The sequence below is a fragment of the Trachinotus anak genome, unplaced genomic scaffold, assembly GCF_046630095.1.
Source record: "Trachinotus anak isolate AG129_WGS33_773 ecotype Australia unplaced genomic scaffold, CSIRO_AGI_Tana_v1 ptg000024l, whole genome shotgun sequence".
Lineage (NCBI taxonomy): Eukaryota > Metazoa > Chordata > Actinopteri > Carangiformes > Carangidae > Trachinotus > Trachinotus anak.
In genome coordinates this window covers 3,979,969-4,004,541 of record NW_027273875.1, presented here as the reverse complement: position 1 = coordinate 4,004,541, position 24,573 = coordinate 3,979,969, and the positions used below count along the sequence as shown (strand labels likewise).

General features: G+C 41.4%; 1 protein-coding gene and 1 long non-coding RNA gene across 4 annotated transcripts; one reads left to right on the top strand and one right to left on the bottom strand.

Moving 5' to 3' along the window:
* Positions 1–2,319: 2,319 nt before the first annotated feature.
* On the top strand, positions 2,320–15,203 carry pitx1 (paired-like homeodomain 1). Of its 3 annotated transcripts, XM_071461132.1 has the most exons (5): positions 2,320–2,470; positions 3,464–3,518; positions 8,640–8,789; positions 9,991–10,193; positions 13,860–15,203. In XM_071461132.1, exons 2-5 carry the CDS (start codon positions 3,473–3,475, stop codon positions 14,406–14,408), a joined length of 948 nt encoding a protein of 315 aa, XP_071317233.1. In that variant the 5' UTR covers positions 2,320–2,470; positions 3,464–3,472; the 3' UTR covers positions 14,409–15,203. The 3 variants fall into 3 exon arrangements, with proteins under 3 accessions (XP_071317233.1, XP_071317235.1, XP_071317234.1); XM_071461134.1 differs by lacking the exon at positions 8,640–8,789; XM_071461133.1 differs by lacking the exons at positions 2,320–2,470; positions 3,464–3,518 and adding an exon at positions 8,254–8,531.
* LOC139607868 (uncharacterized) lies at positions 4,232–22,442 on the bottom strand. Its single transcript, XR_011684910.1, has 3 exons — positions 22,376–22,442; positions 21,353–21,503; positions 4,232–6,165 (listed from the first exon to the last, which is right to left on the bottom strand). It is a non-coding gene; the product is annotated as an uncharacterized lncRNA (long non-coding RNA).
* Positions 22,443–24,573: the final 2,131 nt, after the last annotated feature.

Here is a 24,573-nt window from a genome sequence, read left to right as displayed (position 1 = left end):
CAACAAGTGGCTTTTAGCTCATTATTATTGTATTTTGATACAATTTTAGGTAAGTTACACTCGATTTTGAGTTTATTTGACATATGAGTTCAGCAGCAGCTATAAGCGCCTGGGAGGAAAATCAAGCTTCCAGACTCTCTGGATTTTTTTCTGCACAGATTCAGGCCTGAGCATCACATCACTGCATCTCACCTGTAGGATACGCGCAGGACAAATACTGACGTGGCCATTTTAATACAGGAGTAACCTGGTTTGCTCCTGACATAAAGAAAGAAAGAAAAAAAAAAGCTAACGTGCGGATAGGTGAGAGAGCCGAGAGGCACCATGGGAAGGAGGGTCTGTCAGTGTCCTGGAGGGAGGCCCGCAGCTCCCCTTTAATCCCTCCACGATCCCTCTCTCAGAGCCGGGCTTTGCTTGGTGCGCAGCTCTTGGCCGAGTTAAAAAGGAAAGCGTAAGGGTGGGACAGATTTCACACTTTCTCCCGTGTCTCAGGCCAAAAGAAGGAGCTTGTAAACCAAGTATGTGGAGCTGGAAATACTCTTTGCCACACAGGCGCTGTGGTGGTTCTTGTCTGTGACTGAGCTGCACAGCTCGGTTGTGGACGTTCAAAATCCAGCCCGAAAGTGTGTTTTAGTCCCAAACTGCGCAACAAGGATCCTGATAAGAACATGCATGTAAGAAATAAAATAAGATTAAAAATAAATAAAAATAACTACAAACAAAAAATGTAAAAAAAAATTTGATTGCTTTATATTTATTTAATAGCCTATGCTTACTGTTATTTTATTTACACTAACATGGTTCGATTAAAACTCCCTCCGCGTTTTATTGTCTAAATCTACTTTCATCTGGGTCCCGGCTACTTGTGACCTGCTGGGTTACTTTGCCTTTTTAGGCCTTTTGTCTATTACAGCAGCCCTGAGTCGACTCATCAGTTTATTTGCTTTAGTTAAATAATTTATAAAAGTGTTTTGTTGTGGTCGTTTTCATTATGTTTCGTCTTTTTACTCCTCAGAGCGCAGAGCTCTTTGCTGAGCTGTGCGCCGCTGCAGCACAGACGAAAAAAAGGCCTGAATGTTTCCCTCTGAGCATCTTTTCTTTATACAGATAAGATTTTTTAAAATATATTTTATTTGGTAAAAAGGACTAAAAAAAAAAAAAAAGTTTAGAAAGTTAACCTTCCAGGAGTTAAGCCACAGAACAAATTAAGTTTTGGCACGATTAAAAGGTTTTAATTAGCAAAACAAAAGAAGCGCTTCGACCTGCAGACAAACATGAAGACCTGAACAGTTGGCTGTTTAAATAACCATCAGTGTAGGAGAGCTGCAGGATGCAATGATCAGACTGCACATTGCTTACCGACTCAGTTCATATCGAGAAAATAAACATTATTTGTGCGTTCACCCAAACAATCTGTGAAGCTTCTAGAAACGAACTGCCGCCAACCGTGCGTGTAAAATCTTGAGATTTTACGCGTTTGACAAGCGCAGTCACGCATGGAGCCCCCGTGATGAACTACAGTGAAAGGGTCTGTTTTTGAGATTCGTATAAATAAATAAGTATCGAAAATCTAGCAACTGAAATGGCGTTTTTATTATTCGACGCGACACGACCGCAGCTGAGGAAAAACACGTTATTTCCAAGCCCAAGACAACCTGTGTGAGTTTACAGAGAAGCTGTTAAAACAGGGGATCGCACACAAATGATGAGCTCTGTTAATGCGCATCATAAAAATCCTTAATCCTCAACTTTTCACACTGAAACTGTTTTTCTTCACAGCGGCTGTCACAGCTCACACACACAAATAACAGAGGGAAACATCAGCCATAAAAGCAGAAACTACTATAATGGCGTTATTATTAGCAGAAACAGCCTAGTATTATGAATTTATTATTATTGTTAAAAATACAATAATTTATTATTATTGTTGTTGTTGTTGTCGTTGTTGTTGGCTATTCATATTTTTTCATTTCAACCTCCCTGCTCGTTGTTCACATGGGCCTACTGATGAGAAATACATTTTAAAGGATGAGGATACATTATAAGGAAAAGGCGTGATGATGACGTCAGGTGAGGATGATTATGATAAAGGTGAGGAAACCAATGAGGATTTAACAATTATGGGGGATGAGGAAGCACTGGGGATGAAGAGGAGACTAGAGGTGCAGGAGGATGAAGAGGATGACAGCGATGGGGGGAGAGGGGTGTGGGGTGTGTGGTGGTGGTGGTGGTGGTGGTGGTGGTGGCGGGGGGCTGCGGTGTCGTGACGTCACCGCGAGGCGTGCTGCAGAGCGCTGGCTAAGAAAACCAAGGCAGCGCCGCGGAGACGCAACCAAAGCGCTGATTACCGCGGACGCAGCGTTTACGCGCAGCCGACGCACAGAGTGGATTTACTGAACACCTGCATGGAGAAACTCTGAGGCTTTGTTGATTTTTTTTTCTGTCGTCTGCCTCTGCTGGGAACCAACTGGTGAGTAAAACACACACTCAGTCTGTCAGGTCGCCAAATTTGAGCTCCGGGTATCGGTCAGGAGGTCGGCCGGCACCTCGCTGTTGTCCCGTTTTACGTTCGGGATGTTGCAAATACGAGTTACGCACGACTCCGCGTTAGGCATGAGGGAGAGAATTAAATGTTGACAAGTGCTGAGTCCATCACACGGAGCGTGTTTGTCGGCTGGCTGGGGATGAGGGAGGCTGTGGGGACCGCGGAGAGGCCGGGGAGCGAGTGGACTGAGCGGGACACAGCAAAGATTTCTGGAATGAAAAAGCTGCGTCGCCTGTAGAAATACAAGAAGCTTAAAGTACAGAGTCCGCGCCATCCATAGTGCCAGAGCATCACTGTCATCCAGATGTAGCCAATAGTCTACTGAATTATTTTATTTTATTAATCTATATCTATATAGGCTGTATATATTGTGCAGGCGTGTGCGCGCAGTGAAGCACGCCCGGACAGAAGATTTACTGAGGACATAAAAACAGCAAAGGGATTCCTGTAGATAAGATCAGTGTGTGTGTGTAGTATCATGGCAAAGGTAAACTTGTTTTATTATGTGTTGGGTTAGGGGTGCCGGGTTAGAGGGTGGTACTGAGGGCCCAAAAAATACAGATCTGCACAGAAGAAAGGCTGTTTGGTTTAGGGATTTATGGTGTTTTATTATATTATTATTAAACAGTGGCTTCAGTGTTTTAGGATTTTCGTTTTATATTTTTGATATTCATCATTATCATAGTTTTTATTTTGCCACTTTGTAAAATTACAAGTGTTTGAGAATTCAGATTAGGATGCAGAAGGTGTAGAAGGGTTAGTAATGTATTACAGGGTCGTTGGTTGGTGGGTTTTGAAATAACTTGCTTCGAAAACATTTGTTTTAACAGAGAAAAATAAATGTATTTGACTTTTCTTTTAAAAGTGGGACACGTTGGAAATTTTTCCTGATGCAGCTTTTCTTCTTCTGTTTTTCAGGCAACTGGAATGGAACTGAATCTGTCGAAGAATGTGATTTCCTGTGGGGACCCAGGTACGACCTGCTCTCCGCTCCTCTCAACTGTGAATTTGTCTTGGAGAGAATTTGGGTTTATTTTAAAGTTTGATGAGTTTGATCATATTTACCGTCCGTCACCAAATTAGAAACTGCTCTGAAAAAAATCCATGGGAAACAAAAGGATGCTGAAGTCTCGGTCTTGGAGCGGAGTCAGAACTTGTCAGTGGTAAATGTCACAGCACACAGGCCGTGCGTGTTCACAGGCATCTGCTTTTAGACTTTTAGCCACAATGTGTGTGATATGCGCTGAATAAACATGCAGGGCATTTACAATATGCTGATATGCGGAAATATCAGTAAATTAGATGCAAATGGGACCATGCGGGAAACCAAATGAAGGCAGGCTGAAACAATGTTTTCAACAATATGGTTGAGTTTAACTTCATCTGCGACATTTTTGTGTCTGCTTTCTGATAATGATGATGATGGAGACGTGAGAAGTTACTAGAAAACTTCCTGGGCTTTAAATGGCAGACATGCAGATGAGGCGGAAACTGGTTGTGTACAATCCATTTAAACTCCAGGAAATAGCCTAATCGTCTATTATGATATAAAGCTTAAGCTTAAAGGTCAGATGCGAAACAGCACGACACAGGTTGGAAACATAATTATTATGAAGACAAACTGCCTGAAGAAGGTTTGGATTTCTGTGTTGGTGCTTGCGTGTGTGTCGGTGGAGGAAATTCAGGCAGAATGGATTTACATTAAAGTTGTGGTGGAGTCTGTGTCAAATGAAAAGCATCGATTTTTTTTTTTCGAGATCAAAACTCATTTTGTGGGTATTTTTGACATATTGAAGACTAATTCCACCTCAGATCAGGTTATCAACCTCTTTTTTTTTTTTTTTTTTACACACTACAACCCCACAGATAACTGCTGGGCTGAGTAAAGTACAGCATGATATGCAGGCCTTCAACTGTAGAAGAGTCGTTTAAATATAATTTTTCCTGGAGGTTTGTTTTATGAAGGCCTCACCTACATCCCCTCTTTCAGGTTGTTTGTTGGTTGTCAGGCTCCAGGTCAAACAGGCCTTGGACCAAGCAGAGAAACCATCACCAAGGCAATAATCAGCTCTGTCCTTCTCCAGTTACCCACCGTGTCCAGTTACATCTCCACCGCCGCCCTGCCTTTGACTCTGCTCGCCAGCTATAATTTTCTATGCTTTGTTTTTTGGCTCCGTGCTCAGCTTCACTTTGCTTGCCTTACAGTTAAGAGCGAAAAAAAACACACCAAGACATGTATTTGTGTGTGTGTGTGTGTGTGTGTGTGTGTGTGTGTGTGATTAACGGCGCTCGCCGAGTTTATTTTCACTTCTTGGAGGAAAAATATGAGTGTTTGCATTTGCCACTGGCCTTTAACCTGTCCTGCCGGATGGAAAGGCTTTTTAACTCATCCATCACACGCAAGTGCCCTCCAGAGCAGAGGAGGAGCGGGACGCAGGCAGGGATGCAGGCTGGGGAGGCTGGGTATTTCAGAGTGCTACCCCCTCACCCCCAGCCCCCACCCCGCCATCTATCAGCCTGTTATATCTACTGGAGGACAGGGGAAGGTAGAGTCACAGGAACTCCTCCATGGAAAATCTCCATGTGCTGCAAATCCTATAATATTCCTGTGGGGACTTAAAGGGTCATTGGATTTAGTGTGATCTTATTGTGATTTTTTTTTTTTTTATCTTCTTTAATATTAGGATAAGGGCAGGTGCCGTGATCCCCCTGTAACTGGCCTTTATGATTTTTCGAAATGTGCTGTAGGGTGACTTCAGGTCTGACACAGCTGCTCTACTACTCTCGAAAATCACAGTATGTTGACCCACCCGGCCGCACGCACTTCATGGATTCAGTGTACCCATTAACTCCCAACGTTCAGCCTATTCCTGCATAGTCAATACCACCTGCTGACACTACGGGGTGAGCAGGTCGTCGAGGTCACTTCATTACAAAACGCATTTTCTGTTCACTTCCGTGTTCGGGTCACACGCCGCAGCTGAACTCGTCTCGTTTCTGGCGCCAAATATCGTCTAAACACAATTTTACGCACCTGACTAGAGCTGAGAAAGTGGGTGCGCAGGTATAGAGGATGGGGGTTTCCTGACCAAGGGCATCTCGGTAGATTATACTTGAGGCCGTAATTGAGGGTCGACCTTGTTACAGGCCTTTGCACACAGCAGGCCAACATGGCGCATGTTGGAGCAGGAATCTGCTTAAAAACAAACAAACAAAAAAACAAAACATTTGTGGAATGGTTAATCCGTTTTCTATGCATCCAGATCTTTTCATTAAAAACCATTTCAAATTACAGATCTGCAAAGTGGACATCTAACACAGGCCCCTGTATGAGCCCCTCTGTGCAGAGACAGGCTGAACAAATATAGATGGGAAGAGCCAAATGCTCGTTGAGAGCTTGCACAATTGTCTTTTGAAAGGGCCTTCAGGCGAGTTTTCCGGTCGGACGGGGATCTCATGTCATACAATGGCCCGAAAATGCTGGAGACTGGCGCCGGGGACAGTCCGAGTGTCAGACGGTGAGGCCCGAGCTGCTGCGCGTCCACCTGACACATGCACGGCTCCAGGCTGAACACCGAGCAGTCGGCGGGTCAGATGGTCCCTGGTTGCCTGCAATCGACCTATACAAACAGTAAACATGTGAGTTGGTGTTATTTATGTTTGGCGAGCATTTAGTTCACCATCCAGGCGCACATGCGCAGAGACACAGTGAGGTGTCTGTGTTGTGGTGGCTGGTGTGTGACCCACTCGGAGTGGGTTTCTCCTGAGAGGCTACACTTGCCGTTGGGTCGGACGGTTTGACTTGTCTCATTTAGACTGGAAACACTTCATCCACATAAACACAGGCTTCATCAGGCTTTCTAACACAGATCAGCACCACTTTCTAATTGTATTGGCAGATATTTTTATTATAGAAAAATATGTATTTATTTCTAATCTATTAATTTATAGAGTTTAAAAATGTATAGGTCCACTCCACTATAGTCACGTTAAACAGGGTTTAGTACGTGTACACACACACACACACACACACACACACACACACACACACACACACACACACACACACACACACAGGGTTCAGTTTTGCGAATATTGGCCCAATAAGGTCCATGTTTTCAGATTACATGAGAAAGAAGCTAAAGGAAACTAAATCCACTGCTTGTTTTGGTCTGACATAGATTTTAATCCCATCTGACTTCCCAAAATGCCCCGGGTCTACTTTAAACCCCGAGGTCTTACAATAAGGCCACAACTGACGCGTTCCTGACCTCGAACCTACTGAAATCAACACGTCGAGCCCTCGAGTTTTGTGACCAGCAGGCGCCGCTGCGTTTTCTCACCAACACAGACCTTTGTGGAAAACGTCTCATTTCTCCTGCAGCTGCTGCTGCTGCAGGTTTTTACTGCATGTTCATGTCCAGTGCAGAGCAGGCAGAGCAGCGAGTCAGCGTGTGGGAGAATCTGTATCTCTGAACACGGATTCATATGAATGTTTACAAGGAAGTGTGCATGCCTGCCCGATATGACAGATTACTATCCGACCAGAAAAAACACCCTGACATTCAAAAATGTCATTTGAAATGTGATTTTAAAAATTCACCTGTAGCTCTTTCACAGTTTTATCCTGGATTTAACTTCCAAGTCGTCTAAATAGTTTCGCTCTCCGCGGTGGTAAAACAGATATAAAGCATAAAGCTGCCTATTCGGGCGCACTCAACAAGCCGCCACCGACTGTCATTCATGCGTCAGGCCGCCGTGTCAGCATCCACAGCCACATTCACGTTATCTGTAATTACACCATACTAACGGGCCATCCATCATAATGTGATTTGTGCTGAGAGGCTGGGATCCAGCGGTGCAGTCAGAGAGAGAGAAAAAAAGTATGTTACATGTTGTTGGAGTTTACAAAGAAAGTTTTTCATAAAGTTTGGATATTGACCAGTCAATGCAGCGCAGACAGATCTTCTGCTGTCAACAGCTGATTTGTTTGGTAGAAAACATCCTGGTGTTGGCTCCAGTACAGAAAAACACAGTCCAGGTGTGAGAGAGAGCCTTGATGTGTTTGGCTTCTATTAGTCCCGATTATCTAGTTACCAGCGAGCTGCTGGAGCGACACACACACACGTCAGTTTACAGCCTCATTCACGCACACACAGCAACTTAAAAATCATGGCGCATCTTTCATACTGAGGAAACACGTTAGACCCATGTTAGATGGCAAATGTTTATTCAGCTCAGTACATATCAGAAATACATTGTGTGGGAGTGTGTGGGTGCGTGTGTGTGTATAAGCGCACCCAGCTGCGTTACGCTGAACACATTCAAACATGCCTTGTATGAATAACAGGCCCATTTTACTCTCAGGGAGCAAAGCTTTGCTCTGCGCGCTCCCGACAACCGAGAAAAAAGTAAGTGAACGCTGCAAAAAATGTCCCCGTTCACCAGAGATGCCGTTTAATACTGAGCCTCTATGGTAAATTAACTTGTTTGTAATATTCTCTTTTGCCCAGATGAGTCACTTTTTATTTTATTTTTTTCACTGCATCTAAACTTGATTGAAAACATTGGCTGCTGCAAAAAGCAAACGTCTAATTAATTTATGGGACTTTTTTTTTTTTTTTCCATTTGCTCGAGCTTGACGTCAGACTAAATGTCTTGGTTGGGTGGAGATTTTCTTGTAGTGGGAAAGTGGGTGGGACTGCTCATTTTGGGGAGGTTAAACCAAACAGATGGGTGGATCTCATGTGTGGGTTGGAGAGCCGGAGCTTCCTCTCGGTCACAGCGGGCAGAAGCTTTCCCTGCAGCGGATAGAAGGAGAGCGCACTGGGCCGTCACTGCTGCAGAGGAGGGCAAGGGGGGCTGTGTGTGTGCGTGTGTCTGTTTTTTTGTTTTTTTTTCTCTTCCAAGTCTTTTTTTTTTGTGGAAGGACAAAAAAAAACTGTCGTGGAAATTCTCCCTGCATGCTTCATCCTCTCATGTCGTGGTGTGTGTCTGGCAACGGGTGGATTTTTTGTACCGTAGCGGTTGAGGAGAGCTTTGTGCACCCCAGGATTCACCCCGTTTCCTCTTTGTACGCATCCTTCTGTTCAAGGTGGGATGAATTTGGACAGAATCGCAGAGGCAGTGAGAGCACCGCCGCCCCGCGACGTGGCCCCCGCGTTTCATTTACCGAGAACTTCAAACAGCAGTCGAGAAACTTTAGAGAACTCAAGCAGCGAGTCTTCAGACACAGAGCTGGCAGGTACACAGTCAGAGTGCTTTCAGCAACTCGATTCCTTCTTCTGAGTGCAATAACATTTTCTTTTTTACGTCTCCTTCAGCGCTGGGCTGTCACAGACACTTGCCCACCACTTTAACGCCGCGGAAAGAGACAATATTATAGTTAACTTGTTTGTATTGGTGTTTTGCCTTCCACCGCAACGACGATTTATTTCCGTGTGTTGCGGTGCATCATGTAGGTGAATAAAATCAACCCCAACCCATTTGCGGTTAATCTTAGTTTGCTCTTTTTCTGCGCGTAAATACAACAAAATAGGGGAGATAGTTCAGTTTTGGTGCAGATACACCCCATTTTTTTTGTTATTGCGCTGGCTGAGCCAAATATTTGGCAGGATCCCGAGTTCTGTCAGGGAAAAATGTGCAGAAAGCCTGGCCTGCTGTCAGTAAATGCATTAAAACCAACAAACTATAAATACTGGGTCCATCCAGCAATCTAAGCTGAAAGCCAGAAGGTCCGTATTAACAGTTCTTGGAAAAAAGCTTTTTGTTCTTCATCTTTGCCACATTTGTAGAAAAACAAAGGCGCTCTCTTCCCTGTCTTAGTCGACTTGAGGGAAGAAATAGCAAATAATGCGTGAACACCATGTATTCATATTTTCTTAGTTCAAATTATTTATGGGGCTGAAATAAAAAAAAAATGTATATATTGTGGGTCTAGGTTTAATTTGCTTTTTATTCCAAATATTCAAGACTGTATTTCTTTTTCTGTGATTAACCTTTGCACGTGCTGACCCTTCAGTTTAATGAGGCAATCTTGTTGGAACATGAATATAAGATAGCAGATGGGAGATAAGGGCGGGCAGAGCTCGTCGTAAAGAAAGTCTTATTGACCGAAGGCAGATCTAAGTGTGTTTGAAAGAATCGATGCAAAACGCAGACATGTTTGTAAATATTTGGCTTCAAGCTGTCACTTCTCTTCTCGAGCTTATTTTTTATGAAGAACTTTGTAAACAATTTATTTATAGCTTTGGCTTTGCTTATTTCTTGCAGATAGGCCTTTTTAGTTCTTGACCTCAAGCTTTAGTTTTCACGTTGCTGCACTTAATTCATTGACCCTTTAAGGTGCAAATACTAACTTATTGAATGCACAAATGTCCTTCACTTATATGCTATTCAAAGTAGCTGTAACAAGCAGTAATTTCATCCACATTAATAATCCACAGAAAAGGAGAGGAGTGCTGAACACAGGAGCGATGACGGGAACGCGGACGACCCCAAGAAGAAGAAGCAGCGGCGGCAGCGGACTCACTTCACCAGCCAGCAGCTGCAGGAGCTGGAAGCCACTTTCCAGAGGAACCGCTACCCGGACATGAGCACCAGGGAGGAGATCGCCGTGTGGACAAACCTGACCGAGGCCAGAGTCCGGGTAAGAGGCCAGCAGGCAGACCGCCGACCGTGCGTAAAGTGTGCGTAATGCGTGCGTAAAGACGATTTTACTAATAAACTAGAGCATTTTTGGGCGGTTCTTTTGAATTCTCAATCAATTATCTAAATAAATGAAATAATTTCAAGACACATGAAACCAAATAAATAATGAAATGTTAGACCAAATATCCCAAAATAAATAATTATAAGATTAACAAAATAAAAAGTAATTCTGACATTAAAAAATACAAGAAATAAAACTCCGAAAACGGCTTAATATCAGGTGCGCTGAATTCAAAATTAACCTCTTGCTCCCATTATAATATTTTAAAGCTTAATTTGCCATTAATTTGCTTAAACTGAATTTATTCAATTAGAAAATACAGAAAAATCTCCAGTGAGGATGTCAAGACAGACTCCCTCTCGCAGCGTGTCCTGTGATAACAACATCCACTGTTCTGTGTGGCTTTGAGGTCTGTGTTTTATATACAGTGCGGTATACAGGTCCTCCAACGACCTGTGCGCTGACTGAATGACAGAGTTGATGTAAATTTACTGCAGTGACTTTAAACAGATCAGTCAGGTCGAAACTAAATCTGTGAAGTGGGTTTTTTTTTTTTTTTTTTCAAAAGCTGTACTGTTAACAAATATGAAGTTGCAGTCATCCCTGACTGTCAGCTGACTCTGCTTTCAAAATCTAAGTCATCCATTATCAAATCACGTGCTTCATTCTCAACACAGCGCTCAATTTTGACACGAGCAGGAATGAAACTGCACGTTTGTTAAAACACACGTTCATATTTCATCTTGAAACTTTAGCTGAAACGCAAACTGTCTGCAACCAGCGCTGGAAGTGACACATGCTCTTTCAGGGAGTATCCGCGCTGCTAATGGAGCCAATAGAGGATTTGTCCTTTGATGACATCATCGCCTTATTTCTCCCTGTGGAGGAGACTGTGCACGTCGCCAAATCTACCTGTGGCTGTGCAATGAAAAGGAACGGCGTGTGATTATATTTGTTCAGGAAGGGAGTTTCAGCTGCAGGGTGTTGACAACATTTACAATTTGGAAATCAAAATATTTGAACAATATCTTATTTAACCGATTTTAACCAGAGGAGAAATCTGGATTCTTATAATAGGAAGAAAAAAGCAGAAAATAGCTGAAGCCGAGGTGCCTAAAGAAAATGCAGACAACACTACGCAGCATTTTTATACGCTCAGGTGATAGTGCTGCTGCTGCTGCTTTCCCCTAGAAAAAAAATGGATGCTAGAAACACAGAACAATTGCGCTTGGTTTTCATTTACAGCAACTGGCGCCTGGCGGCCGGGCCGAGCAAAATCCACCGTTTCAAATTGCACAAAAATGCATACAGCTATTTCAAGTGTAGAGGGAAAAAAAAGGGAAAAGTCTCGGAAGGAGTTTAGAGTGCTGGGTTTTTTCTTTTCGTGAGCCAAGAGGGGGCGAATTTCAAACAGTGTAGCTTTTTATTTTGGCGGAGTAGAAGGAAAACATTGTAAAAGAGCGTGACACGGCGCAGCGTGAACATTTCATATTCATATCTGAGCGTTTGATGAAATGTTTTGACGTTTTAAGTGTTTGGACTTGATCTTCTAGGGTCATCGGTGTTTAATCAGGTTTGACAGATAACACTGAGATTAAATTATATTTGTGAGCTCAGGTTGAATGTTACCGAGGTCTTATTTGTTTTGGTTTTTTTGTTTGTTTGTTTTTTTTTGCTCATTAACATGACATTTCAAAAATAAAAAAAATAAAAAAAATAAAAAACGTTAATGGGATTTTTTTCCCCGGCTCTGTTCAGGGAGCTGAAGCGTAACACGAACTGCTGTGACACGCAGCGTGTGCGTGTTTCCTCCTCGGCCCTCTTGTCTGTCACATCGTTCATGTCTTTGTGGACAATTTGTCCGCAGCACCCTGTTCACTGCGCCGCTATAAATAGCCTCCGCGGGCCCGTCTGATGAGACCACTTGTAAACTGTTTCTACTATGAATTAAAAATGACTCGCAGAGTGCCACCTGACGGATACTTTGTCAGGTTCCGATAAGGCCTGAGGATATCCAGAGGCACATTTCTGATTCATTTACAGCACATCCACTGCGCTCGTTTGACTCATGGTGTAAACTTGTTGGTTTTATTTCGGGCAGTCTGACCCACATACTAATATACGCTCACATACATTGGTGTTACTGCCTCATTGTTAGAAATAAAGCAAAATAAATAAATCGATTAAATAATAATTCAGCACACCCTGGGCTCTATCTTAAGTCAAAACATATTTATGTTGCAGTGTTACTATTGTTTTCTATTTTTATTTTTATTATTTTTGTAATTTTAAACCACGTTTTAACACAACAAAAGTCGTGTTTTTCATTTAAGTTTTGTTGATATAATATTTTTATACTACTCAAAATAAAACATATTAATTTTCCAATGCCAAATTTCTCACAAAAAGATATTTTAATTCGCGATGGAGAAAAGTTGGGGATTTAATTTTATTTCTGTAGTTCCAGAGCTCATTCAATTCGTCCTGCACAAATAACTAAAGATCAATCTAAATACACGCAAGCTTTTAAAAACACGGCTTTAAAGTTATAAACAAATCCAAACAGAAAGCAGCAGGAGCAGGAACTGACTGTCACTGTTACATTCACATTAAAGGCTTTGCTTTCAAACCCACCGATTCTGTGCAAATGAAAAGGGATTTTTATTGGATGACTGTGAAGTTTCAGTCTGTTCTCTGGTGCAGCAGCTGCTCGTTTCATCTAAATCAGGGTCCGTTGCAGCAAAACGGGCGGATTTTCAAGGAAAAGGCAAACAAATCCATGTGTTCACTGGGAGAAAAGAGAAGAGCTATAACAGCTCTCTAAAATAAATTCACAGTCATGACTATGGTGCTCAAAAACACACTACCCATATTGATTTTCGTGACCATAAATAAATAACTGGGAGGCCCATATTTATGGAGCCTAACTGAAAAGTTTGTGTTATTCAAATGATCGTCATTGAAAATACAGTCTGGACGTTTTTGCTGTGTTTACACAGTGTTATAAACAAATATTTAGACATCTAAGAACGTTAATCAAATGAAATTGTGTTAAATGAGCCGTCAATCAATTTAAGCCTGCAGCTTCACATTCTGAATTATAGCCGACTGTAGGTTTGACTAAAATATTTTACCATAAACATATTTTCAAATAAAATACCCCATAAAAATAAATTACAGTAACAGTCAAAGATAGTTTATTTTATATTTTTAAAGATTACTCGCAATATTGTAATTTTTATTTAGGTACTGTGTCCTAAAGACCAGCACACCCTGAAGGCGACAGCAGCAGTTCAGGGGCCGCTGAAGGGGTTTGATATGAGTCCACCAGTTCCAGCTACAATTTATAATATTTAAATGTATTTATTTATTTATTTATTTTAAATGGAGCCGCGTGATTCTTACTGGAAAACTGAATTTCATTCCAATAGCTCGACATATTTGGAGAGTTCGGGCTCTTAGCATTGGTGGAAAGACAAAAAAAAAAGTTATAGGCCCTGTTTAGAGTCTGTGGGGCCCGTGGCTCCTCGCCCATGTCCCCGGTGCCTCTGCTCCACTATCACTGCTCATGTCCGCGGTTATGACCCTGTGTGTCTCCTGCAGGTGTGGTTCAAAAACCGCCGCGCCAAGTGGAGGAAGCGGGAGCGGAACCAGCAGATGGACCTGTGCAAAAACAGCTACCTGCCGCAGTTCAGCGGCCTCATGCAGCCTTATGACGACATGTACCCGGCTTACACCTACAACAACTGGACCAACAAGGGCCTCACCCCGGCGCCGCTGTCCACCAAGAACTTCACCTTCTTCAACTCCATGAGCCCCCTCACCTCACAGTCCATGTTCTCGGCACCCAACTCCATCTCCTCCATGACCATGGCCTCCGGGATGGGCCACTCCGCCGTGCCGGGCATGCCCACCCCGGGTCTAAACAACATCAGCAACCTGAACGGGATCGGCACGTCCGGCATCAACTCGGCAATGTCATCGTCCGCTTGCCCGTATGGGCCTCCTGGCTCTCCGTACAGCGTTTACCGGGACACTTGCAACTCCAGCCTGGCCACCCTCAGACTCAAATCCAAACAGCATCCAACGTTTGGATACAGCGGCCTGCAGAGCCCCGGGTCGAGCCTGAACGCCTGCCAGTACAACAGCTGACGGGCCAAAAGCGAGGCCGAAATATTATAAATAGAAATAAATATATATGTGATGAACGGACACGGTGTCAGAGCTTAGAGGCTACCTGCGGATGGGGAGAAATCAAAGACAACTAAACTGGATTAGTTGCAATCATTTTTCATAAAAAAGAAAAACATGGATTATGCGGGTTATATGTGTTTACCAATGAACTTGCACAGCAATTGAAATGTCCGGGTTTTTTAAAATGAAGACGTGTTACATTGCTGCATTGTACATATATAAATGTAAATATATACAGGCCTAACGTATGAAACAGACAATGGGAATTTTTTTTTTTTTTTTTTTTTGCTTGCTTGCTTGCTTTTGAAGACTGACTTGGGGGGTTTCTCGACCAAAACAAGGATTTTCAAGAAAAAAAAAATAAAGTGTCGAGCCTGTCATGAGTCCAGACTCAATGAGAGAGAGAGAGAGAGAAAAAAAGAAAATCTAGCCTTTCATGTACATATTTTATACTGCTTCTGTGTGCTCTCTATTTACCGTCTATGCAGGCTGCCACCGGCCCGTTTGACTCCATGACGCCTCCCGTTCAGTGACTTTAGTTTTAAGTGTTTTTCATTTCTTTGCTGAAACAGAAAACCCCGCATGTTTAATTTGAGTGCAACGCTGTTTTGTGCGATAATGTAAGACTTTGCAGAAGTAAGTTCATTAGCCTAAACTGTATACAAAAAAAAAAAAAGGTGATTCCAAGTCCTCATGTGTTTATGGTAACATGTTTGTTTGAATAAACTCCAGGAAAAGAGAGGTTTATTTCAACTAGTGTGTTTTAGAGGAGTCTTTGTTTTGACGAGCCGCAGTGGTTCAATTTTCCCCAAAGAGGCGCAAATGAAATAACTTGGCAAAAAATATCCACAGCTTATTGATCCACTCACTTTAAAGAGATCATCTCAGAAATATTCTTAAGAATTAGCAGGTTATCTGAGCTTTTATCGCGATATATATATTTTATATATTTTTTTTTTATGTTGTTGATTTTGAGGCTTATTTCTGCTTTATTGGGTTTTTTCCTTTATTAAACATCAAATTACACTTTCTCTGTGGAGGGAAATAAACCCACTTCAGTTTATCTGCATCTTGCAAACACTCAGGCCGTAATGTCTAAACTTCTAGGAATTACTCGGGTCATTGTCTAAAGCCTCTCTTGATGTTACAGGCTGTCGTTACTTGTTGCGTTAGATCATTATCTCGCCGCTCAGTGCAGAAAATAGTCCCGTTTGCGCCTCTGATGCGTTTCATTTTATAATGTGGGCTATATTGTCTGCATAGATTTATGATTTATTTTTACTGAATCTTTGCTCTTATCACACCATAATAACACACGACAATTAAACGTGGACTCACTCTGGCTGAGGTTTGGCAGCCGCCCGCACCTCTCTGTGGTAATATCAACAGAACACTTATGACACAAATATATTACATATATGCGTGGTTTTGGTACGTCTCCAGGTCAGATGATCATAACCAACCTGTATATTTGAGATTTTTCACAAGATGGGGGAGGGAGGGAGGGGGGGGGGGGGGGGGGGTGTTTGTGTTTGTGTTTGAGGTGCAGGAAATGTTCTGAAACAGGCAAAAACCTGCTTCTTACTCCGTCTGTTGGCGACAATCTCGGGCACGTTTGTCCATGTGAACACAATATGAATTCAGTCAATACCATATCTTGTGTTCCGACACCTGCAGAAATCCCCATATCTATATTACTCACCATTAGACTGATATTAGCGCGCTGCACAAGTGTAGCAGCAATGATTGTGTGCTTTAACTGATAGTGCACCGTGAAGCCAGGATGTTAGGATTACAGGCACTTTCATAAACCATCACGTAGCCTAAAACAGTCTTCTGATTACTAATAACACAGCCTGTGATACCTGGAGAATTACGAATTACCACATGATTGATTTTGATTCTGTTGTAGGTCTACACTGCTGCAAGTCAGCAGTTTTACAGGTAGGCTCTAACATAGTGATTTTAACTTGTGGTTCCTTTTTTTTTTCTTTTTCTTTTTCTAATTCCCCCATCCTGTCTTTATTAGCAGGAACTTCCGTGTCTGGTGTGCTTTCCTTTTTGCTTCTCTAGTTTTACAGCCCATAATCCAGAGTATATAGTCCCTTAGTTTAGTTTTGCCATTTTAACTAAATGTTCCTCTACTCATTATTCAAGTTTCTCTTGAAGTTCCTGTATTAGCTCTCCTGTCCATTTGACCGCAGCTTGAAGTGAGTCTGTGACACTCAGTGGTAAATCCTGGCCTTACAGTGGCACTTTGGTTGGCTAATTATTCTCAACGTACTACTCCAGTGACATTTGATCTTGTTATAGTGCGTCTGTGATGCTTAAATGAGAATTTATGTTAAACTTATGGTGACTTTTTGGAAAAACGTCCACTGTAGTGACTATAATATTTTACCCTAACAGGTCATGTGTCTTGACACTCAAAAGTGACTTTATCTTGACTATGGCGGCTTTTTGGCAATTGGCTCTATAAGTACTTAGATAATAATTCTATAATATTTAATCCTGGCTTGTGTCTGTGATACTGAGTGAGTTTTTAAGAAATTTCCCCTCTAATATCTTACCATAGTGTGAAATTCAAAAAGTAAGTGTCTGACCTTACAGTGCTTTTTTGTCATTATGCTCCTATAGTACCTCATTAATATAATATTTTACCCTGACTTGTAGTGTGTCTGTGACATGCAAAAGTGAGTTTATGTTAAACATATGCATTTTTGGAACTCTGATCCCCTATAATGACTTTCATAGGCTATTCCAACAGTATATCACCCTAAAAATGTAGCCTGGGTGAGTTTTCTGGACCTTATGGGAGCTTTTTTGTAATTATCCTCCTATAGTATCTCAATAATATTCCTATGATATTTTTTCTAGGGCCGTAGTGTGTCTGTGATAGCCTGCTGAAAGTGAGTTTATGTGAGTAATGTGTCATTTTGGTAATTTTTCTCTTACAGTGACTGATATTCTTGTAATATCTTACCGTAGTGTGTGAAACTCAGACAGTACATTTTTTTGACCTCTGGGGCTTTTTCATCAGTATTCCTCTACAAATGTATTAGTAGTAGCATGATAACATTGTGTCTCAGACACTCAAGTGATTTTATCTTAAAATTATTGTGACTTTTTTTGAAAATATTTTCAATAGTGACTATATACCTATAATATTTTACCTTGATATGTAGTGTGTCTCACACTCCAAAGTCAATTCAGATTTGTGATTTTGTTTGGTGAATTTATCTCCTGACATGACTCTATATAATATTATAATATTCCCAGTTTTTCCCAGAGTTTGTGACACTGGGTGAGTTTGAGGACTTTAGGAGCGTTTTTATTATTATATTATATTATATTATATTATATTATATTATATTATCATTTTAGCTCTTTTAATATTTTACCTTAAGATATAGTAAGTCAGACACTTAAAAGTTAACATTCCTATAATATTTTAGGCTAATCTAATGAGTCTGACAGTTACATGTGAGTTTATATAGCTGTGTTCTTGTGATTTTAAAACTCTGGAACAATAAGGTATCATATTTTTATAGTGACTGTAGCTCTTTGTTTCCCTCTGTCACAGGGTTACTGAAGCCCTTTTGTCGTCCAGCTTCATCATTTAGGTAGGCGATAACAAGTCACAACAGTAACATCCGCAGTGCGCGCACCTTCAAATTCTTTCCTTGGGCGCGCCCGCGGGCACGGCGGTGGAAGAAAGTTTACTCAGGGCGGGCATGCGCACTGGTTGTAATCGCTGCTCTCCACTTTGATTTGACAATGTTTGACGGGAGAACAAAGTCACTCGAGGCTCATAGTGATTCCTAACAAAAACAAAGCGGGCATGCTGCCGTAAATGTTACCCATAATTCTTGTTTCCAGTGATAAATAAGACCGCGCCGCACCGTGAACGCGCCTTAACCTGGAGGGCAAAGTTCAAAACATCGACCGCTTTATAGCCTGTAAATATTTGAACTAGAGTTTCTAGGGTAAGGAGTTCCCCACTTCCTCTGAGTTATTAAAGATACTACAAAACACAATAGAATAGAATAGAATAGAATAGAAAATGTGACAGCTGTGTGCATTTTTCACAGTTTTCTAATATTCGACTGACAACGCGATTTGTCGATTAATTGAGAAAATAATCAGCATGTTAATCATGAATGAATTTTAATGGATAATACTGGCTTTCTGTGGGGCACATTTAAATTTTAAATGTGCACCTCCTGGTCTCATTGCTGTACTGAAGCAACGTGGGCAGAAGCCCCAGGGAACCAAAGGTGTAAAAAAGCACAGCATGTCACTGGTTTTGGTAATGTGATTAATTGCACATTTCTTTAGGAATTTGCACAACTTAAGTGCAATATAAGCTCAAACAGGTTGCATATTACTACCAAATGTTGTGGCCCTATCTTTTGCCATATGGCCCTGTTATCCATATCAAGTCGAACTTTTATTAGCCTATTTTAATTTTAATTTTGCTCACATGGTGTATATTCCTTCATAAATTGTTTTATAATTAAATCATCTTATTGTTAAATATAACTAGTACTCAAAGACCTGGGGCCTGCTATGTTGGCCTCTATGTCTGTACAACAATGAAGCTGCCATGAGGACATAATGTCCTGTGGTCAATAGGGGCCCAACAGCATATTTTTTGCCCTAAGTACCCCTAAGAGTTTAATGCAACCATGGCTGAGGTTATGCTGTAATGAGCTGTGAAGGAAATGGAATAAAGAAACCAAGAAAATTCTGGAAAAAAAAACATGGCAGCATCATCCTCCCTTTCAAAAGTTAAAGCCAACTTCATTACAAGGACACACAATTACATATTCCAATTTAGCAAATATCACCATGATGTAAGAAGAGGCTGGAACTTGTATTTGAAGCCATTATACAAATGTCACTACACTTCTGTGACTGTGACCCGAACAGTTTCCACAACCCCGCCTATCTGATGTATCCTAATTAACAAAACGAGCTCTGCTAAACCGAGGCCTTCCCTCAGCTATGACTACAGTGCTGCTCAGCTCCTGTTAGTTTTCTTCTTCTTCTTCCTCTGCTGCTGCTGCTGCTGCGACCACTGCCAGGTCCCTGGAGCAGCTTATCTGATCCTGAAACCTGTGCTACAGCTGCTGCATCCTATAAACACACCAAGTCGCTGTTTAGATCTAAACCTGTGGTTTATCCAGGAGCACTGCCTAGACTCTGTAATATAACAATACTGACCCTGTAATCAAACAATAGCAGCAGGGGTCTATTAGGACAATATGGTAGCAACAGTCTTCATCTTTCTCAACAACAGTGATGTTTATCTCTCTGGGTGTGAGGCAGCTGCTGCACCCCAAAAACAAGACAGCAGGCCACACAAGTCAGGTGTATGTTATTTGCATTACTGCTGACCAAAGGTTTTGAGCATTATGAATGTTTTTCCAATCTTCCATAAAGCCATTAGTTTCCATTCATTTTTATTTGGTATCAAAATCAAATTGCGGAGAACTGACTCATGAGTGAGAGGGGTTATCATCACAATGAATGGTCTGCTTTTACTATCCTCAAAGTTCTTGACGATAATGACCTCGCAATTAATCAATAAAAGCAGACACTCAGTGTGATTGAAGACCTTTTCATAGACCTATTTCAAGTGTGTTTCAAGTCTCTACAGGTGGATTTTGATACCATAATAACATGAATCAAAAGTAACAACTGCTTGGACAATAGGAAACGTGCATTCAGTCCAGAAAACCACTAGTCTGCTTTGAAAATGTGTTTGGCAAGTGGTTTGTAGTAAATGGCATTAAACGGTTGCATAATGTATTTTAGGAGTACAAAAACCTTCTCTTTTACATTTACATGGAGGTTTTTCAAATCTCAAACTAGCAAAGAACAAGACACCCTTGTGCAAAATGAAGCAACAGGCTGAATCCTGAACCGCTGCTGACATTTGATTGCTTTTGGATCACTGCTGGCATGAAACTCAATAACAATAACTCAAGATGTTGCATGTTTTGCTTTTGCTTGTTTCAAACACACTTTGGGTTTATCATATCTCCCTTTTCAGTTTTCACTTAGCAGAGGCGTCTCCGAAGCCCACACCAGCTAAGTCACTGTTTGGCTCTCTGTCCAGTGTTGTGTGTCACTGTGGTGCAAGTGAACTGTGGCTCAGCCAGTCCGTCGTGGGTTATAAACTTATGGCAACTGTGACAGGTGAGTGACACAAGATGAAAAAGTGTCCGGTCAAAAGTATGTGGACACCTGTCTGAGCTTTTTCATGGTGTGGGCTGTGGTCTGGGATGTTGTTGGCCCCTTTGTTCCACTTCTGGGAAATGCTACAACATTTAATTAAACTGTAGAGTCGTGAACTTCCACTTTTATGTCAACAATTTGGGCAAAGCACCAGCACCTTTGGGATAAACTGGAGTGCTGGCTACGAGCCCGGCCTTATCACCACTGGGCGACAGTGGTCGACCTCAGTAATACTCTTGTGGCTAAATGGGAGAAGATCCCTGCAGCCAGCTCCACAGTCTGGGGGGAAAAACCTTCCCAGAGGAGTTCTAGCAGCAGATTAATGGCTATGGTTCACATATGTCTGTAATGTTCAGGCGTCCATATGCTTTGTGTAATATGTATAATACTGATATCATGATCACTTGGTAATATGATGCAGCATTAAACTTACTTAATTACAAGTCTCCAATGTCATCATGTGATACCATTTTCCTCACCACACTCTGCTTACGGTGTAAAAATGAACACTTAAAATATAGTATACAGCGTAAATATTATTGGCAATTTTCTTCAGCATAAATATCTTTACATCTGATCTTTTAAACAGCTGGTTTTGGTGCCAGCGGCATCTTTGCTTAGAAAAATACAAAGGTGGTGAAAGAGATGATTCATTTTACCTGTGCACCTCCAGCAACATGATATCCCATTTCCACATTCACAGAGTTCACAGGGCAGGGCGTCATGGCTCCAGTCAATGAATGCACGTGACCCACAGTCGGCCTGCTGAACAGTCAGACTCAAACCGGAGACTCTCTGAAATTTGTATTCCTGTGAACACAGATGAATTGTTTTACTTTGAGAGGTAAAACTTTGACTTCAGTACATATAACCACCAATCGGAACTAGCTCTGTGACAGTGCTCTAACTTGTGCTCAGAGATTATCACACCAAACTCCATTTTAAAAATGTAGCAATTTAATGCAGCTTACAATACTGGACATATAGACATGAATCCTTAGTAGCACAGGCTTTCATCAAATTAAAAGAGACAGTTCTTATTTCAGTAGAATCTCTTCCTTGAGATGAAGTACAACCAGATGTTCTTAGACAAAAGTGAAGAGTGCATAGGGGGTAAGTTTAGTTTAGTATGGTCTACATGGCATGTGAGGGCCTTGCACAAGTTGTGCAGGTATTAAGCATGCTGTGGTGAGCTTTATAGTACAATAACAACTTTGACAAAAAAAGAACACTAAACGGCATGCAGTACTGACATACAATACATACTAATTTTCAAAAAGATGTACTGGCCCATTGTGTAGCAGCATGCTAACAGTGTTTTACCACATTTCTAAGTTTGACTACTTTAGCAACTGCTGCTATAAACACAGTTCTCAGTTGTGGGATGAGAAAAAGTATTGTTTTACTGCAAACAAGCACTGATGGAGATTGTTATCCATTTCTTGCCATCAAACTTCGTGGTGTGTGTGTTTTAATGTTTGTGTTTGTATGACACAGGATTCATGGCTTTTCAGCTCTTGGCAGCCATTGAAATCAGTGCTACACAAAGTGTGAAACAAACCATCAGGTGGGCCACTACCACAGCCAGGCATGTTTGCTGTCCAACTTTTGATAGCAAGCTAAGTAACTACTTGCTACAAGCTAGAAGCTAACATACTTGCATTGTTAAGGCATTGTTTTACCTTTGTTACTACTCTTCTTTCTGGTCTTCAGACAAAAAGTTTTGGTTTGAGTCACTTAGCTATTTCTACTTCCTGGTTCTACCATGTTTGAAGAAGGGGAGGGGGGTATCTGGTTTGGATGAGAGGTGTTTTTCTGAAACCGGTGGTTATATATGCATTTGACACAGTGATTTCTTGTTTTGTTTTTTTTAATTGTATAAACTGTAAATATCAATGTGGCTAAACTTTCTGTTAGAGTGTGCATTCATGGTGAACTCCCCTACTATTGGTTTAGTCCACCCCAATTAGTTATTTGGAGGGTGTACAAGGGGTGGTCTTGGTGGGTGTTCGAGGAATCTGTGTTGGCACTCACAGGCAAGATGACAGGCAAATCACCCTGAACTGTATTAAGAAGGACAGTTAATCAAGGGTAAAATGTCACGTCCATGTGGGTCCCTGTGCATTCAGACATCCTGGGAAATGAGAAAGCACACAAACTGGTAAAACAAGTGATCAGAAAGGAAATGCTTAAATCAGTATTGAACTGAGGGAAAAGTATAACATGAAATAAAATCTACAGTTGCAAAAAGGAATACACTCAATCAAAAATACAGTTGGTATGGTGTCAAGTAGGAAAACATGAGCAGATAACAATAGGCTGCAGGGAAATGCATCTGACAGGTCAGTGTGATCAGTAGAAAATATCCTTACAACATCCAGAAAACATATATTAGAAAGCGAGGAAATTATTACACAGTTACAGAAATTATGACTGTGGAGTTTGGAGACCCGTTCCTGTTTAATCCTCCTCGAACAGAGATTGTTTCTAAGCCTGACATATCTTATTCCTTTGTTCACCGCTGCACTGGGTGGCATGCTCCTTCATTACTATGAACATGGAAACTAGTGTATTTTGAGCCAACTCCGCCAGCATATCTCCCCACTACAGCACTAAATTTGTATCACTCCGCAGGTGAAAATAGTCCCCAACAAATGCACTAGTTAACTAACTGTTGCTGAACTATACAGTGTCCAGATATGGGCCTGAGAGCCACACACAGGGTTGGGAAGCCACAAAGTATAGAGAGATGGACTATCATGTTTTTTCAGGGAGTTTGTTATCAATAAGAAAAATGTAGAGTACAAAATATGTATGAGTATGAAACAGGTGTGAGGCTTTTCAGCGTATCTTTTTGTACTGAACTTGTCACTGTGAGTTGTGAATTCTTTAACTGAAACATGGTCATGGAAGGCATATTTTTTACACGAATACATTTGTATGTAGACTTTCTACAACATGACTAGAAAGTATTTAAAAAGCAAGCAGCAGGGCAGATGAGGAAGCGCACAGAAGTGATCTGTGTAACTCTCATTGTGCTTCCAACAGAAAGTCCTTGAACAAGATACCAGCACTCTGCTCAAAATGTCCCTGAACAGAGGACCAGCCAAATGTCTCTAACAGCCCAGTAACTGATTATTTTACTTCTTTCCTCCTGAAATATTTCATTGCATTTCCAACATTAACTATATAGCCTAAATCTTATGAGCTGTATATATCCATATTGAGCTTGACCCAAAGTTAAATGTTAATCTGTATGAATGCATTTTAACGTAATCAGTGTAAAATCAACCTGATACTTCTTATATTAAATGCTATAACAAGCCAACACCTGTGCTGTGTTGCAAAGAGATACACTTTGATTTATGGAGCTGAAAATTTATTACAAAATACTGGATCACACAGTCAAATGAGCATTTGGCCAGTAGCACATGCTGTTACAAGCCCAAGTACAACAGCATAAATTACTGTAATTATATGTATCCTGAGAAAATGATGTAATTACCAAGACTCTATCTCTGCACCGCAGTAATTCTGACAAAGCTGACACATGACAGTCATTTTGGGATTAGTGACTGTGCTGAGTAGAGCTGCAGTGACTTCACAGCCGAGATTGTGTGTGCGCGTGTGTGTGTGTGTGTCTGCGCTTAAAACACGCTAAAGAGAGCTGTGGGTGGCTGAGTGAAGAATGAAGAAGGATCTGGTTTGTCATATTTTATTATAACATACTTTATTTTAAAGCAGACCAATTATCTGACTTCTTAACTCATCAAAACTCCTTCACAGTAGTGGTGTGCACAGTTACTGTACTTTCAGAGGCACGGATGAAAAACAAAAACCCTCAGCTTAACTGTTCCCCTCTGTCTGGAACACCCACTTG

Bases quoted from the DNA above. Each gene is read 5' to 3' on its own strand.
- pitx1 (XM_071461132.1), top strand. From the start codon at position 3,473: ATGGAACTGAATCTGTCGAAGAATGTGATTTCCTGTGGGGACCCAG. The intron at 3,519-8,639 runs GTACGACCTGCT...CTTCTGTTCAAG, and splicing joins GATTTCCTGTGGGGACCCAG to GTGGGATGAATTTGGACAGA. The intron at 8,790-9,990 runs GTACACAGTCAG...AATAATCCACAG, and splicing joins TTCAGACACAGAGCTGGCAG to AAAAGGAGAGGAGTGCTGAA.